We start from the raw sequence: 16,206 nt of genomic DNA, 5'->3' as shown, positions 1-16,206 counted from the left end.
ATAATAGAACAGTAATTCAGATAATCAGTCCACTAATGAATTGTGTCATTTCCCCTGTGGGAGTGAAGTTACAATAAGGAGCCCAGTGTGAGATGAGGCCTGTGCAACCTCTGGTCACTATGTCCTAATTCACTTAAAAGACACATACACATGTGATCCGTCCAAGGCCATCAGAAATCTCTCCTTATGCAGACACACCAACACAGATTTGTACACACGGGAAATACCCTTACAGTCTGTTTGGTTATGTTGAGATACGTCCAGATTCCCTCTTGAGCCCTGTTGAGAGGGACCCTGCAGATCGTCCTTAACTCATTTTCTGTATAAACGCATGCAATGGAGTACTGAATAAATGATGGCTGTACATGTGTGACAGAATACCGGGTTCCTTGGGCATCGGAATGGAGTGTTTTCCATGAGTGTACAAGCTCACATGCAGTTCTCTATTCAAGACCAGCAAATCCCACATGACACTGTGGGTATATATTGTGTGTCTTTAAATCTTTTTCTCCTCAGTTTTGTCAAATAACTTCTTCACTGAGCAGAGAAAAAGTTACCCAAAACGCATCCTGTGTTTTTCAACATTTGCTGACAGAAGCCCAGTTGTTTTTGGTCTAAAATCCCCCAAATGACCATGGTTTGGAATGATATCTTAGTTCAAAAATGTACAGATGTCAAAGGGAGTTTGGTACTCGTGAGCCTCAGAATTTCTGCTCTTTTTCTTGTCAGTCTCGGTCCGTAGCTTCCTCCCTCATCAACATGACATCGTGCTCCGTGCTGACCCCCACCGCACCAATCGCCACAGGAATGAAATCACCTGCACTAATCTGCTGCTCAGATAAAGGCCAGACAGCAGACTGTGTGGAGTGGGCCTTATCTCATTATGCACCACATGAAACACCCAGCCAACAGAAACACACACACCGCGTTAAAGCAGCCACATACACAGACATGCTACATGTGCAAACAAACATGAACGCAAGCATGTGCAAACAGAAAGGAGAGAGTGCATACAAAAACCCATAGATAAAGAGTGTGATTTCTAACGGCAGATAATTTTATCTCAAGCATAAAATACAAAAAGCCAGACAGAGTGCTACTATCATATCAAATCTCCTAAAGTTAATGTAGCACATAAAAAATTATCTACACAGAGAAATTATCTTCTATAAACCATTTAGGAAACTGAATGTTGACGTTAAAGCGAAGTGGCTCTTATCTATTGGAGGCTTTTAGTTTGCCAGCTGCCATCAATGGATTCATTATTTTCTCAAACAAAGCTGAGGGGTTTTTCACATATTCATAACAAGGAAAAGGGCAGGTTGGAATTAAAGCAGAGATTAATAAGTTTATCAGTGCTTGATATTTTCCTTGGCACCAGTTGAGTGGTCTTAAGGTGCGTACACAACAACGGCAAAGCACACTTGAGTCAAGCCAGAGTGGCGTCGAGTGAAGTAAAGAACGCTCCTGAGTAGTTTATTTTTTCTGATAATATCCATATTACTGTGTGCCACTGTACAAAGGTTTTTTTGTTTCACTTCGCAGGGCCTCTCTGTCAAAGTTTGATATAGTTTGAGTTAATATAAATGAAAAGGTATAATGAGTAAGATGTTGTGCTCATTGAACTTAAGTTCAGTTGACTGAACAATTGTCATCAACAAGTCCAGATTCTAGTCAGTTTAGAGCTGCTGGAAAATCATTATTTTCATGTCTAATAGTCTAACAAATGTTTAGCTATGCTAAAAACGAGTAAACTCGGCGCGGACGACAACGACATGAACCAAAGCAAAATCCAGAAGTGACGAGAAATAGAAACAAGTCAAATGCAGCAAATGAAACTGAACACGCATGGCTGCAGCTAAACGTCAAAAATATTCTTACACTGCTGAGGCTGAGCTGAAGACAGGAGTTCAATAACACAGCACCCAGCTGCCAGCTATTGACCCAACAGCAGATGCATCCAGCTTTCTCTGATGAAAAGAAAAATACGGGTGAGGCGGACACCATTACACGTGCGTGTGTGTGTGTGTGTGTGTGTGTGTGTGTGTTCACCCATTTTCCTCATCCCCTAAACTCACAGCCACAAAATCTCAGCCTCCAGGGACAGCTGTCGGATTGACTTCCAAAACTGGACAGTCACTCTGCAACTCAAACCCCCAAGACAGACGCAGACACACAGACACACAGACACACAGACACACACACACACAGACACACACACACACACACACACACACACACACACACACACACACACACACACACACACACACACACACACACACACACACACACACACACACACACACACACTAACATCAGCCCTCAGATCTACAGAGAGTAATCTGCTTAGTTCATGCCTGACTCACAGTCATCCATCAATTACTAAGACAGAGGGAAAGACTATTGACACTGTGGGCAAACACCACTGTCTCGCTGCTCCAACACAGTGCCGCTCAGACACTTGAATGGTTTACAAACGGGGGTGAGACAGAGGGAAGTAGAAGAGGACAAAAGAGAAAAGGGAGGAGGAAAATGAGATGGAGATATATAAAGACAGACAAATAGAGGAAAAAAAAGATGTCCTATCCTATAAAAATAGAAAAAAAAGCGACAATCTATATGGATGCTTTACAGTTTGATGTCTTTAAATAGATGGATTGGAGGGAAATGATACATAAAATGATGGATTGACTGACAGAGGAGCACTTGGAAGAGGATCAGCTTCGTTCTATTGATCTGTAGCACACTGTACAGGGATCAGAGGTCACACACACACTCACACACAGACAGACGTCCATGCCAGAAACCTTAGAAAGCCTCTGGGAGAAGCTTAAAGCAACATAACCGGAGAGATGCCACCAGAGAGCCACTGGGACCTGCTGTCGCTGCCATCCTCGGCAGGTCAATGGTCTTCAAATGGTTTTCACTTATCTGGTGATCCTACAGTCCCACTGGGGAGGATAGTGAGTCACTGCTGGGAAACATATAGGCACGGGAAGGCATTCAGGCAGGCAGGGTTTCATTAAAACCAATTTGGGATCATTTAATGAATATTCGAGATTAAATGCACAGAGGAAAAATGTACAATTGCAGGCTCATATTGCAGGTTTACACATTTTAATAACTTGGCTGGACTGCCCCCTAGTGGAGGAATTTCTTTGACATTCACAGCAGCTTTTCACAAATGCACTGATCTGACCACAAGTTTGATAAGGGCTGATTATTCTAAAGCACTGTTAAGGACTCGAATGGGACTCTAAAGTGCCTGAAGTTCAAACAGTTTACCCTGATTACAGAGTGTGCTCGGAGCCGAGCGCGTTTCACTGTTCCTCCGTCGCGTCATCATGCCACGTTGTCTTCTCTGGCAGGTGCCCATCTGGAGGTTCTTTGGCTGATTATGTAACGAAGCCTCTCCTAACAACATAATGTGGATTACCACAGCACGAGCCCTTCATATTCCCTCCAAACACTACTGGATTAACAGGTCAACTTCTGGTCTCCAACATTACCTTCACTTCATCCACTTCTCTGTTATTCATGCCTACTCTTTACATGCAATGTTTATTCCGTGTCTGTCCATCCTGGAAGAGGGATCTCTCCTCTGTTGCTGTTCTTGAGTTTTCTCCCTCTTTATTTTGCCCCTAAGCTCAACCACCTATCCTTGGACCCAAATAAGGGGTCTCAGGATTTCCATTTTCTGCTGCTTTATACTTCTACTTCAGTACATTGCATTGGACAATCGTTGGTACCCAACCTTTTTGGCTTGTGTGTGTAGTTGAGAAATTTCCCCTCTAAACTTCTCAGATGTTTCATACAGATTTAACAGTTTGAGCTCCAAAGAGGTAAACTCATCTAATATTCCACAAAAAACAGCAAATATTAAAGAAAAGTCCATCCTAACACATTAATCATCGCTCAAATCCTCAGATTTATCTTGTGACCCTTTGGAGGGGCCCGACCCCTAGGTTGAGAACCAGTGACTAATCTACCAAACTGTAAATAAAGTAGTTAAAATTAGCTCCACCTAGACCAACTACAACGGTAAAATGCTACTCGTGCACTGATGAATCAGTATTAGCAAATCTATTAGAAAAATATATAATAATATATCAGTCACTGGGGCCATTTGTCGGCAGAATGAATATTTTTACTTTTGATATTTTAAATACATAATAATAATACTTTTGTTCTTTTACTTGATTGGCTTTTAAATTATGTTTAGTCTCTATAAATATATATAAATTTGTACTGACTCGCCTTAAAAAGATTTGTTTCATACACAGAAATGCTGTTACACAAATTAACCCTCACCTTTTACACGCACGGACACAGACACAGACACAGACACGCACACACACACAGACACACAGACACACAGACAGACACACACACAGATCGCTCCCAGACGTATCTCAGGTGAGGAGCTGCCAGTGCGGGCCCAACACACACTGAATCCTGGGAGTCAGCACCACACACACCTACTGCTGATGTCAGGAACTATTATACACACTTTCACATAACACCACACACACACACACACACACACACACACACACACACACACACACACACAGCAGCACACAGTCGATCTCATCATATCACTTATCGCCACAGGTGGTAAATTTAGCCCTCTAGCTCACTGTCAGCATGTCCACAATAAACAAATCAACATAGACACACAAATACAAACTAAGAGAGCTATCCTGTCATGTTGGTTTAAAAAAAAAAAAAAAGTCTACCACAGACTTTGTGTATTCACCTTCTGGCTTTCTTTCTATCTACCCATCCATCCAGGCACCCCTCTAACGCGGCCTAACACATTCTGTCAGCAGCTCCACAGGTGAGTCAGTCTCATCTCATGATACCGTCTCACACCACGGAGAGCTAATGCCAATACTCGTCTCTCTCTCTCTCTCTCTCTCTCTCTGATTCCTTCACCTTCCCTCCTTCTTTCTAATCTTTCGCACTGTGTCGCCATCTTTTCTCTCTGTTTCTTTTTGTCTCTTCATGGGAATTCTGTGCTATGACTCCCTCCTGTCCCCGCTCATCTGATCATACATCCCTCTTTGCAAAATGCCTCATGGCTCCCCTCAACCCCACCCCTTCTCCAGGCTTTGGGGGTTCTCTCACAGTAACCCCACCCCTCAGCCAGTTAGCCCGCGGAGCACAGTCCAATGATTCCAGGCCACGCCGGGGTACACCAGTCAAAATGTAATTTTCTGCAAGATTACACATGATAATGACTCGCTTTGGAGGGTCGCCATAAACGATGACTTCCAATTACAGATGCAAAACTATCGATCTGTCAACAGGAGCTGTGATAAAGAAGAGAGAGGAGTGAGGAGAGCAGAGACAGAGCAGTGGAGATGTACAGCAATTTTATGTTTACTGACATCTTTCTTTATACCACACACACGCACACACACACACACGCACACACACATACACACAGTGGACGCTGCTGCAGACAAACTGAATAGCTGAACAATTGCTGAACTGCTAACAAAGTCCTACACATAGGCTTGAAATCAAGTATTGATGGAAGCCAATTAAAAGCCTGAGAGATGAGTTCACCTGGGAGCAGAGTAAACCTTCACCTGGTCAGGAAAACACACACACACACACACACACATAATGTGTACACACCTCTGTTTTCATTCAATCACCACACTGGACTGCTTCTAAGCAGACAGGAACAAAAACACATCGGTCCATTTGCTGCAATTAAAAGAAACCCTGCATCTACTTTTTCCCCCATCCGCTCGTCTTATTGCTTTTGCTCAATACTCACTGTCAGTTTCATTCACTGGCTGGCTGGTCCTCCGCTCTACAGCTGCAGTCAGTCAGTCAGTCTCAAGGACAAACACTCCAGCTCTCCTTGCCTCCAGTCTCTGTAGCTCAGCGATGCAGCAGCAGCAGCAGCAGCGCACACACGCACGCACACACACACACACACACACACACACACACACACACACACACATAAATACACACCCAACACACACAAATACATAAACACACACATTCCCCTCTCCCTCTTTCTCTCCTCTCAGTGTCTCGCTCTGATCCAGTGCCGAGTTTACCTACCTACCTGCCTAGTGTGCTCGCAGGGGAGTCCTGAGAGAGTGTGTCAGACAGAAAGTGTGTCTAAGAGAAGGGTCGCGGGGGAGGGAGGTGGGTGGGGGGTGGGGGGGGGTGTCGAGGAGCGTTCCTTTAGATGCAGAGGGAGGTGGTGAGTAGAAGGGAGGGTAAAGGACATACAGCGCTCCTGTATTCCTACAGATTCAGAAGACGGTTTTCTATTGCAGCCTCGAAAAGATGGGGGAGAGAGAGAGAGAGAGAGAGAGAGGGACAGAAAAGAGGGCGGGAGGGAGACAGAGAGAGAAAGCATCATATTTCAGCAATGTTGAGTCAGCATGTGAACGTGATGCATGTGTTGACAGAGTTGGAAATGTTTAGAGGGCATCTTCTTATGAGCAGTTGTGGCTTAAAGCTCTCTTCAAATGCGCCGAGTGTGTGCGCGTGTGTGTGTGTGTTCGTGCACGTGCTGTGTCGGACACACCGAGACTAGAGAGTTCTGGTTTGTTATTTAATCGATGGGTGTCATGAGTGGAGGCGGACACTGAAACTGGCTCCATTCACACTGGACATAAAATGCATTTCAACAGGCTCGTTTCACAGTCCTCTGTTTCAGTGTGATAAGTGACAGCGGAGAGTGAAAAATAAGAATCTGGCAGGGAAGTAATTTCAGCCAATGACAAAGTTTTTTTTTTTGTTAGCAGCTGTAGCCGCCAGTGAATTCCTTTCATTTAACTGGCAGACTCCAGACATGGGCAAAAATTGGAACCCGATCAATGTATTGGCATGGCTGATATACCTGGCTGATTTTAGCATATTATAGATATATTGTCTTCCGGTATCGGTGTAAACATTGGCCAGTAACAAAATAAGATACTGCAGTACAGAAAGATATGTTTAAGATAATTAAGAAACAATGTCATCATTTGTTGGTTTCTCCATAGAGAACTGTCATGTTTATTTTTTCAGCAGGAAAATTTAACGCTCTGTAAATATTTTGGTCAAAAATATTGAATTAACAAATTTAAGGGATCAGTATCGAGAAAAAAAAAAAGGTTTATGGTAATATTTAATTCTCAAATACTGAAGGGGGCACAATAAAGCCAGTTCTTCATCAAATAAAAAAAAAAAAAAAAGAACTTGTTTCCTCGAGACAGACCTTTATCACAATGAAAACTGTCCTTTATTGCTTAATGTTCCATTTATGTTCAGTTCAATCTTGAAATCTTCCTCACAAGCTGCATACGGCCCCAAGAACCTCCTCTACCAAAGTAGGGCAACCTGTATGTAGCCTGAGTGGCGAGACCCAGGGCAAAAAGTCCAAGAACTCACTGCTGCTCGCTGGGCTGCAGACCTTTTTCATGTCGGACATTTTTACATGTCATAGCAGGAAAAGCACTTAACAGAAGTCAGGCCTTCTTATTGTTATTACGTCCGCCTGTCCTGCTATGTCTACTGTGAAAATGGTGTATTGATGCGAGCACAGTTGAGACAATATAGATGAGAGTGTCATCATCTTCAATCAGCTCAGAGCTGGACTGGATTTTTGGGGCTGGACAGTCACAGGACACTGGTAAGCAAACTTACTAGTAAGTATATCAAACTCAAACTGTAATGTGCGCGGGACAAAATAGGATTTTGAAAAGTGATGGGACATGTCCCCCACTGTCGCTAGTGGAAATTACACCATTGGGTATCAGCCTATAAAATCCAGCATCTGTCGTGCTCTAGGTGAAATAAATTTGTCAAATGAGCCACTACCATGATCCAGATATAGTCGGATTGGCCTCATAGGACAAAGCCACATAGTTTAGGGAGTCTCCAAGATTAATAAACTTTTTGCAGCTCACCTCACATTCTCTAAATTGGCCTAGTTTGAAGAAAAAAAAAAAGAAAAGAAAAAAAAAAAAAAGATCCTTTTGCCGTTCCATGGTTACAACAAATGCCAACCTGATCAGGTTGGAAAAAAATGTTACGGTGTAACTCCCTGCACAATTTTCTAATTCATATTTCTATATTATTCTGGACTTCAATCTTTCATTTGCATTGAAATTTCAAATTTCTTTTCAGAACAATCTAAGGTTGCAGGCAAATATGCTAACAAAGCTATATTATCTAGCAGTCAACATGGTGACTCATAACAATATCAGGTGAATAGCAATGGGTCCACAACTCACTTAAAAAAAAAGATAATTGAAGTAGTGCTACCTTTCTCGCTTTAATCGTAGTGAGATCCTGCACATCCACAGTTGTTTTCATCTCTGTCTAATTAGATGTCAACCACAGTCTGTACTCAGATCAAGTGAAAACACCTGTGAACCATGGGTATGTAGGGCCTTTTAATGTGTAATATGACAGCCATATTCCTTCATTTATTTTTCCAAATTCCGCACACTGAAATTAGCTATATTCATTCATTATATTTCTGCACTTCACCAGATTTTGCAAACCTGCATGGAAAACACTGAAACGCTTAACCTGATATCATATATTCAGTTGTCATATATTTCATTTTGATTTATACTGTGTGTGAAGTCACGGTGCATGGCCATGGTAGGCTAATACTGCAGTCTGGAGTACAAACATTTGTCAGGATAAAATACCTAAACAAACTGGGTAAAATAGGAGAGCTGAGCAAGTTGTTGTAAAGACTTTACCTCACGTTTCCAGACGATTGTTTTCATAGTAAACATCAGCAGTAACCTGCAGCACAGAGCTGCACATGCATACATAGTGGTGCTAAATGAAGGGAAAACTGTGGTTTTGATTTTTATCTTCTTTGTTTCTGGGTAGATAAAAACATTCTGATGACATGACTTTTTCACTAAATGAACGATAAAATGGATGGGAAAAACATCCAGCTATCCAAAAAAATATTCATACAGTGCACCCTAACCTCATTAGAATAAAAGGAGTCTAAAATAAATCTTGAGGTATGGCCTACTCAAGTCTTTGATTCCAACATGCTTGTACAGTATTGGACAAAACCACTTATCATTAATTCACTAACCAATACCACTGACCGAAAGCAAACCGCACTGTCATCACTGGCGCACTCTAGAGAGCTGCTCTTGGTATATGATCAACAATACCTCAAGTCTGAGGTCTATAACGCTGGCATCTGAGGTAACAGGGCTGAGGCGGCATGCCAGCTTAACACACTAACAATGAGGCATTAATGTCATTTATTTTCTCCAACATGGAGTTTCTTCAGAGGACATGTTTGCAAGATGTATTTTCTCCAGCTCAGTTGCAGTCATTCACTCTCATGTCTGTGTGGATATCCCAGGCTTCTTGCAGTTTCCCCAATATGGGAAGGTTTCTCTTTCAGCTCAGACTGTGTTGCTAAAACAAGCCTCCCTCCTTGCCTTCTCCTGACTCACATGCCTGGATTAATCTGGACCTTTTACTATTGTTCATCATCCCGAGCAGCATTTCATCCTGTCAGTCCTTGTAGCTCTCGGACCGTCTCGTCCCAGTCTGCTTCAGGTTCAGGATCAAGAAACTGGGTGTTCAGTTGAAACCTAGACCTGTGCCTTTGGGTCTCTGTGTTGCCCGGATGGGCTCGGTGATGCCCCTTCCCTCTGGACCCAGGCCCATCCCCGGGCTCCAGCCCATGCTCTGCAACATGCGGTTCCCCATGTTTGTGTCTGGGATGGGAGGAGCATTCTCCCCGACCACTCCTGAACACAAAGGTCACAGGTTAGAAAAAAAGGAGACTTGGACAGCTTGTGTGTAACAAATCTTTCAGTAATGTCGAAGGAATTGCAAAATTTCAACAATGATCTACTACAATAAAACAGATTATATAGTAAAGCTGCCGCGGTTAGTCAATTATATGTTTAGTCCATCGACAGAAAATTAATCAGCAACTATTCTGATAATAGAACAACTGCAATTCCTTCTAGTTCCTGTAATTACTGCTTCTTCTTATCTGGTTTTCTTTGTCTTCTATGATAGTAAACTGAATATCTTTGGGTTAAGATGTCACCTTGAACTCTGGGAACTTGTCCCAGGCTTTTTCCCTAAATTTTTTTAGACTAAACGATAAATCGATGAATTGAGAAAATATTCGGCAGATTAATAGATAATGAACGCAATTTTTAATTGCAGTCTTTTTGTCTAGGTGCGACCATTTCTGTAACTTTCCCAAAGCGATGAGCAGATATTCACATCCACTTCACGCTGTTTGTTACACAGCTAGTTCAACACTGAATGTCTTCCTGCGGAGACTGAAAATGTGCGCCGCTATCCCCATTTTTAGACGATGTCGCGTCTCCCCTCTCTCTAAGACGGCTGGCTTTTCACTCCGCCTTCCGGTGCAGCCGTGCAGAACAATTATAAACACATATGATTTCCCACATGGTCATACTTTATTAAGTGACTACCTTGCATGCAACCTAATAAGACCCACCTTTAAAGCAGTTAGTGCTGAAACAATTAGTTCTATTAAGTGATTACCTGATTTGCAGAAAATCAATGGTCAACGATTTAAATAATCAATAAAATAGTTTAATTAATTTCAAATAAAAATACCAAACAGTTGTTGGTTCCAGCTGCTAAGATGAACTGATTAATAAAATAAAGCAAATATAGAGATCCAACAATGAAAATATTGTATTAGCTGCAGGTCTAGCAGGAGTGTCTGTAACACTAGTTTAGCAATTTCAAAGTTAAAATGCTTATTCTCGTTTCACACATTTGTGATTCTGTATACTCTCTGGTAACAGCCTCAGTGAACGTCTGAAAAACTTGTTGAATTGAGGGCTCTCCTCCAGTGACCCCATCACTCCATTAAAATTGTTAAGCTCCTCTGAAGATGATACGTCTAAGTAATGTAATCATGTAATCGACTTAGCCACATTTCCGTTCGTGCAGCAAATACATCCAGTGAGAGGAAGTACGCCTACGTCTGTCTCAAACAGACAGTGGTCATTTTATCCTCTCTTCGTGGAAGTTGAAATCCCGTCTTTATTTGTACACAGTGCAGGGAAAAGCTGCTCGCTAATTTACACACGATTGTTGGGTCACAAATTGTCAGGATGTCAATTTGGCAAGCCCTTGCCGCCAGTCTGCTGTGAAATCGGCACATACTGGTCCTGAGCAAATAGCAGACATGCTCGATATTAGTGAAATAAGGACCAAATAGTTTAGGTTTCATTTACTGTTGCATTTTTTTGGCTGCCTACACTCTCTTTTGTGTGCCCTCCATTTGTCATATTTTCATTTTACAAGCGATGCTTATTTGTGTGTTGGGTCAGCGGATAAATAGAGAAAGGGAGCTCACACCTGCACTAAAACATGCATGATTTTTGAACAAGCTCATACTCCATGTGTGATTACAATCTCAAGCCGTAAATTATGATCAAAAATCGGACATGGTTTCAGAATGGATATCTTATTATTGGACTTTGGCCTAACAGCATTGGGCCTTGCTACCTTGTCCTTCTGCCCTCAAAAGCATCAACTGGCCTAGACGTAAAGAGAGTGGTTTGGGGGGGAGGGGTGGTGATACACAAGTGTAACTGGCTAAGAGCTAATCCAGCATCTCTGCTCTGACAGCATGACTTAGCCAGCTGATTCTTGTCCAACAAAGCTTAGGAGAAAGGGTGGTTTGGAGCTAAAGCAGGGTTTAATAATGAGAGAGGAGGAGAGAGGGAGCAATACGAAGGTTAACAGACACCACCCTCTCCTTTAACCCTTTTTAAAATGTAGAGTGAAACCCTCACTTCTTATACCAGTCCCTTGTGTTTACATCATTGTATGTGTGAGACAGACGGCGAGGACGAAAGCAGGCTGGTGAACATACTGAGCTCGACCGAGAGGGGGAGGAGAACAAGAGAGATAATGAGAGCCAAAACTACAATAAAAGGGGCAGTTGGTAATAAGAGCCAGATGGTGTGTTAGGGGTAGCTAGGTGTGCATCCAATACCTGGGGGGGCGGTGGAACCGAGGGGGGCTGCTTTTCGCCTCCGCTTGACATCCCCTGTACACAGAGATCCCAGGTGCCCACTGGTCTGTCTGCAAAACCAGCCAGGCGGGACAAAAATATGGCAGCATTAGGCTGATCTCAAATAACACTACAGAAACTATTAGCATTTGTTTGAAAAACACCATTAAACAATGTGAAACCAATAGGTAGTTATGTCAACGAGCCTGCAGCAGAGACAACAGCAGGTACTAAATGAAATAAATCTGGTCATAAATCAGGTGTTTTAAGTTAAAATGTCCTTGTTACCTGCTGGCTGTTTTTACCGAGCAGCTTCTCCGATGCCCTCTGTCTGTCCGTGGGTCCCAGTGCAACTGAAGTGGCAGTGGAGGAAAGAAGAGGAAAAACGGATGTTAATGTTCAAGCAGTGAGTAAGTTATCCTTGCAGTAACACAACACTAGTGTACTTAACAACCTGGGTCTTCGTAATAGACCCAAAGTACAAAAGTACAAAAGTACAAAAACATGGCTCACCTGTCCGTGTTCTCTCCTCGAACCCGAGCTAAACCACGGCCTGTTGGAGATATATTAGTGTAACTGAGGCCCCAAATTCCCATCAAGGCAGAGTTCCAGAGACGAAAAACAAACTGCTATTCATCAACATTTCTTGCCGTAAATGAACAGTGGGCCCTTGTCCACCACAGACACTGTTATTCTAGTCTATCTGCACTGCAAATTTCACCATGCTGTCTGCAAATGAATTTTGGGTACTAGAAAAATTATATCAGAATAGATTTTAGATGAAAACTGTGGCACACAGGTGGCTGCTTTTTTTCAGTCTCAACCACTTTATAGCAGATTAAAAAGAACCTATATGAACAATAGGAACATGAGAATAAACAGAAAAAGTAAAAAACCGAACAGTCAGAATCAACAGCATCTTATAAAAAGACAGGGGCTTACTCATGAGAGTCCTGGGTTTGTCTACCCAGTCTGTCGTTGAAGCCTTGGCTGGAGCTGCCCTGCAACCCCGCCTCAGACACCTGCTGGTTTCCATGGAGTCGACTCAGTCTGGCCTGGAAACCTGACAATCATGGTAAAGGTTCATCAGGAAAAAAATTCGTGTTTTAGGACATGATCATTGAAATGATTAGACTAGTTTGATCATTGTAACCTTTAAGTGCAGTGGGAAGGTCATGTTGAACGAAAGGCAACTGAGCCCCGTATGTTCCATCAAACTGGGTGGGATTCAACACAGGGAGGATCATTCAAAAATACAGACCAATGGGATATTAGTCAGGGAGAGAAAGGCAGCTTTTATTTTTGCATGGTTTTATCATCATGCATACTGCTACACAATAAAGTGACCATTGAAGATGTACTGTATTCCATGAATTACTGGGAAAGAACTGTTGTTCTTGTCTTTAGCCTTGAACAGACGTGCAGTAACATTAAGGATAATTAGGTCATGACCACTTTCTAATTATGTGAGAAAAGTCAGCAAAGAAAATATATTGTTTCTATTTAGCACTACATGCTAAAGTCAATGCCCTAGGTAGAGGACTTTGCTTCTTATATTTAGTATACAACACTATTGCCATAATGCTGATCATTGCCTTGGTTGTCTCTGTGTGAAGTGTTTGCCTCCTACTAGTAATGAGTGAGACTGCAACAACACTGTAAAATTTATGTGCATACATGTTTCTGCCGGGTCCCAAACCGTCATGATTGTACAGTAAAAGTTAACCATATACAGTACACATTATACTGCTGCTTTCAAGCCAAGCCTCCCCCGTACCTCTCTGTGCTCCAGAGCTCATGAGTGGGAAGGATCCCGTGAGGATGCTGTTGAAGACTGGGTCAGTTAGGTCCAGCTCCTCTGACCCCGTCTCCCTCTCCCACCAGGGAACCACTCCCGCTATCCCGCATGCACCTCCAGGCCCTGAACCAGAGCCCGGCTCACCCTCATAGAACCAGTCACTCTGCTCGTCGTCACCTGGAAGAGGGAGGATAGAGACACCTGGTTCATGAGCACTGCTACTCACGTATTAATTGTGACTGCAAGTTTTTCTGTGCATGCAACAGTGTTAGTACATTGTTGTTCCAATGCACTTCTGGGCTGCATTCAGGCCAATAACTGGTGTCCCCTTACTTATTTACATAGAGCAATACAATCCATACCAAACAAAAACAATGGGTTTTTCATTTTTTCACTTTAGAAAAACTGAGTAAGTACCTTGTCTCCCCTCATCATTGGTGTAGAGGCCACCGTCACTGCTGTTACTGACACTGCTGGTTTCACTGCACAGGAAAAAACAATAAAAGGAAAGTAAAAAATAAACCGAGACTTTCCAGTTGTCAAGAGGAAGCCAGTAACTTTATATTAAAAGAAAAATTTGCAAGCTCACACACAACCTGGGGTGGCTATTACTAAAATTAATCTTATTAAGATTAATAAGATTTTTGATACTAGATATGATACATGGGTTTTAATAGCAATACCAGTATCATACATTTTCGATACCTTATAATGTATTTTTTATACCTTTTTTTAAATTTCACTTCACAACAGAAGCTAAGGTTCTAAGATGTTACGTGTTAACAAAACTCAGCCAGATGTAAAAATACAACAGTCTAAAAGAAAAGTCTGAAATTGGCAAAATTTCAGTTCAAACCAGGAACTTTCAGATCAGAGAATAAGTAAACAAGATGATGAAAGTGACCACAAATGCTATGCCAGCTTTTGATATTTGACTGTTTTTGATACTTGGTGCAACAAAAACATTTCAGTCAAAACAAAAAGTCTGTATGTTTAAGATCCAGCCTCACAGACAACCTTACCTGTTGTCCTACAGACTCATCACATACTTGTACACACTATCTACAGAAGCAAAGACAGAGAAGTTGCAATTTCGGGAAACACAAGGCACAAAAAGAAAACAAAAGTCAAAACACTAACCACCTGTCACTCATGTCCTCATCCGAGCCTTTCTGCTCCTCCAACTCCATCTTGTCCTTGGACCCTTCCACTGGAGAAGAGATGGGGTCCTCACTCTCCACCACCACCCCTTCATCTGCAGCCTCCACTCCCAGCCTGTGGGTGGCCAGTTTCCTCTTCTTCACCCTGTTCTTCCCTCCCCCTGGCCCTACCAAGCCACCTCCACCCAGCTCCATGGCACCCCTGTCCTCATTTGTACCCAGTCTATGTGGCCTTCCACCAACACGGGCTTTGGGGACAGGTGGAGGCCCGAGCATTGTGGCGGAGGGGGGTTCTGGTTCTACAGGTGGGTCTACAGCCATACGTTTGACCTTACGTCGCCGTCTGAGGCTGCGAGTTCCTTCTGCAGACCCCAGGACACCCAGGTCGTCAGGCCAAAGTGGCCGCTTGCCTCGCCCCATGTCAGCAGTCAGGGGGGTGCGCCGTTTAGGGCCAAGTTGTTCATCTGAGTCACTGTTGTCACGGGCATGGCTGTTGGCAGCAGAAACACCTCCTGTACTGGCACGGTAGTCCTGCAACAAATGTCAGTGTGGTAAAGGCTAGTGTGTGCTGCTGATGCTAAATTAAGAAAATAGAAAAAATAAAAAAAATTAAGGATGTCAGTTAGGCTAAAGCAATAGCGGAGTGGGCCTCAATTAATGCAATACTGACAAATTTAAACAGGAGGAAATGCATTGTGTGTCATTATCCGAAAGTACTTACTGCCACTTAAACGACAAGGAATCTTCACTGAGTGGGAGATTAGAACTTTGTGTGGAGACCAGTTGAACTACTCTTGACAACAGAGTGAGATATCCATTATGATAAAGGGGAGCAAGTTGTGAAAATAGCAAAAGAACTCCCAAAAACAAGACCTCCGAGTCAGTGCCTAGATCTAATTTTTTTAGGGATGTAAACTTTGAATTGTCAGCAAATTGATTTAAATAATCCATATATACTATGTAAGTATTTGGATAGTGACTTGGAAGTGATCTGAAATGAAGCCATTGAGTTTGTGATTGAAGCGAGACTTTAACCTTTAATTCAATAGGGGGGTCCAATTAGGAATTAAGGATATTTTTATACATAGCCCCTCATTTTCAAAGGATCAAAGTAATAAAAGTAATTGAACATTTGCCTGACAATCAGTTTCATGGCCAGTTGTGGCCTGTTCCTTCATGAATTGATGACAAATTAAGCAGCTAAAAGGTCTGGAGTT

At 42.6% G+C, this 16,206-nt stretch overlaps 1 protein-coding gene across 2 annotated transcripts in view; it reads right to left on the bottom strand.

The window, feature by feature from the left end:
* Positions 1–8,405: 8,405 nt before the first annotated feature.
* Positions 8,406–16,206, bottom strand: part of gpatch2 (G patch domain containing 2) — a 10,509-nt gene continuing 2,708 nt past the window's right edge. Inside the window, exons 3-10 of one of the 2 annotated variants that reach the window (XM_040124834.1) lie at positions 14,970–15,520; positions 14,247–14,311; positions 13,809–14,006; positions 12,974–13,094; positions 12,545–12,584; positions 12,320–12,384; positions 12,014–12,102; positions 8,406–9,764 (exon numbers count right to left, since the gene is read on the bottom strand). In XM_040124834.1, the coding sequence (XP_039980768.1) occupies positions 9,595–9,764; positions 12,014–12,102; positions 12,320–12,384; positions 12,545–12,584; positions 12,974–13,094; positions 13,809–14,006; positions 14,247–14,311; positions 14,970–15,520 (1,299 nt within the window). In that variant the 3' untranslated portion in view covers positions 8,406–9,594. The remainder of the gene's footprint in view (positions 9,765–12,013; positions 12,103–12,319; positions 12,385–12,544; positions 12,585–12,973; positions 13,095–13,808; positions 14,007–14,246; positions 14,312–14,969; positions 15,521–16,206) is intronic. The other variant, XM_040124835.1, reaches the window with a different exon arrangement.

Source organism: Xiphias gladius, chromosome 4, assembly GCF_016859285.1.
Source record: "Xiphias gladius isolate SHS-SW01 ecotype Sanya breed wild chromosome 4, ASM1685928v1, whole genome shotgun sequence".
In the NCBI taxonomy this organism is placed as follows: domain Eukaryota; kingdom Metazoa; phylum Chordata; class Actinopteri; order Istiophoriformes; family Xiphiidae; genus Xiphias; species Xiphias gladius.
The sequence above is the reverse complement of the archived record's forward strand: the minus strand, read 5'-3'. Positions and strand labels throughout refer to the sequence as shown.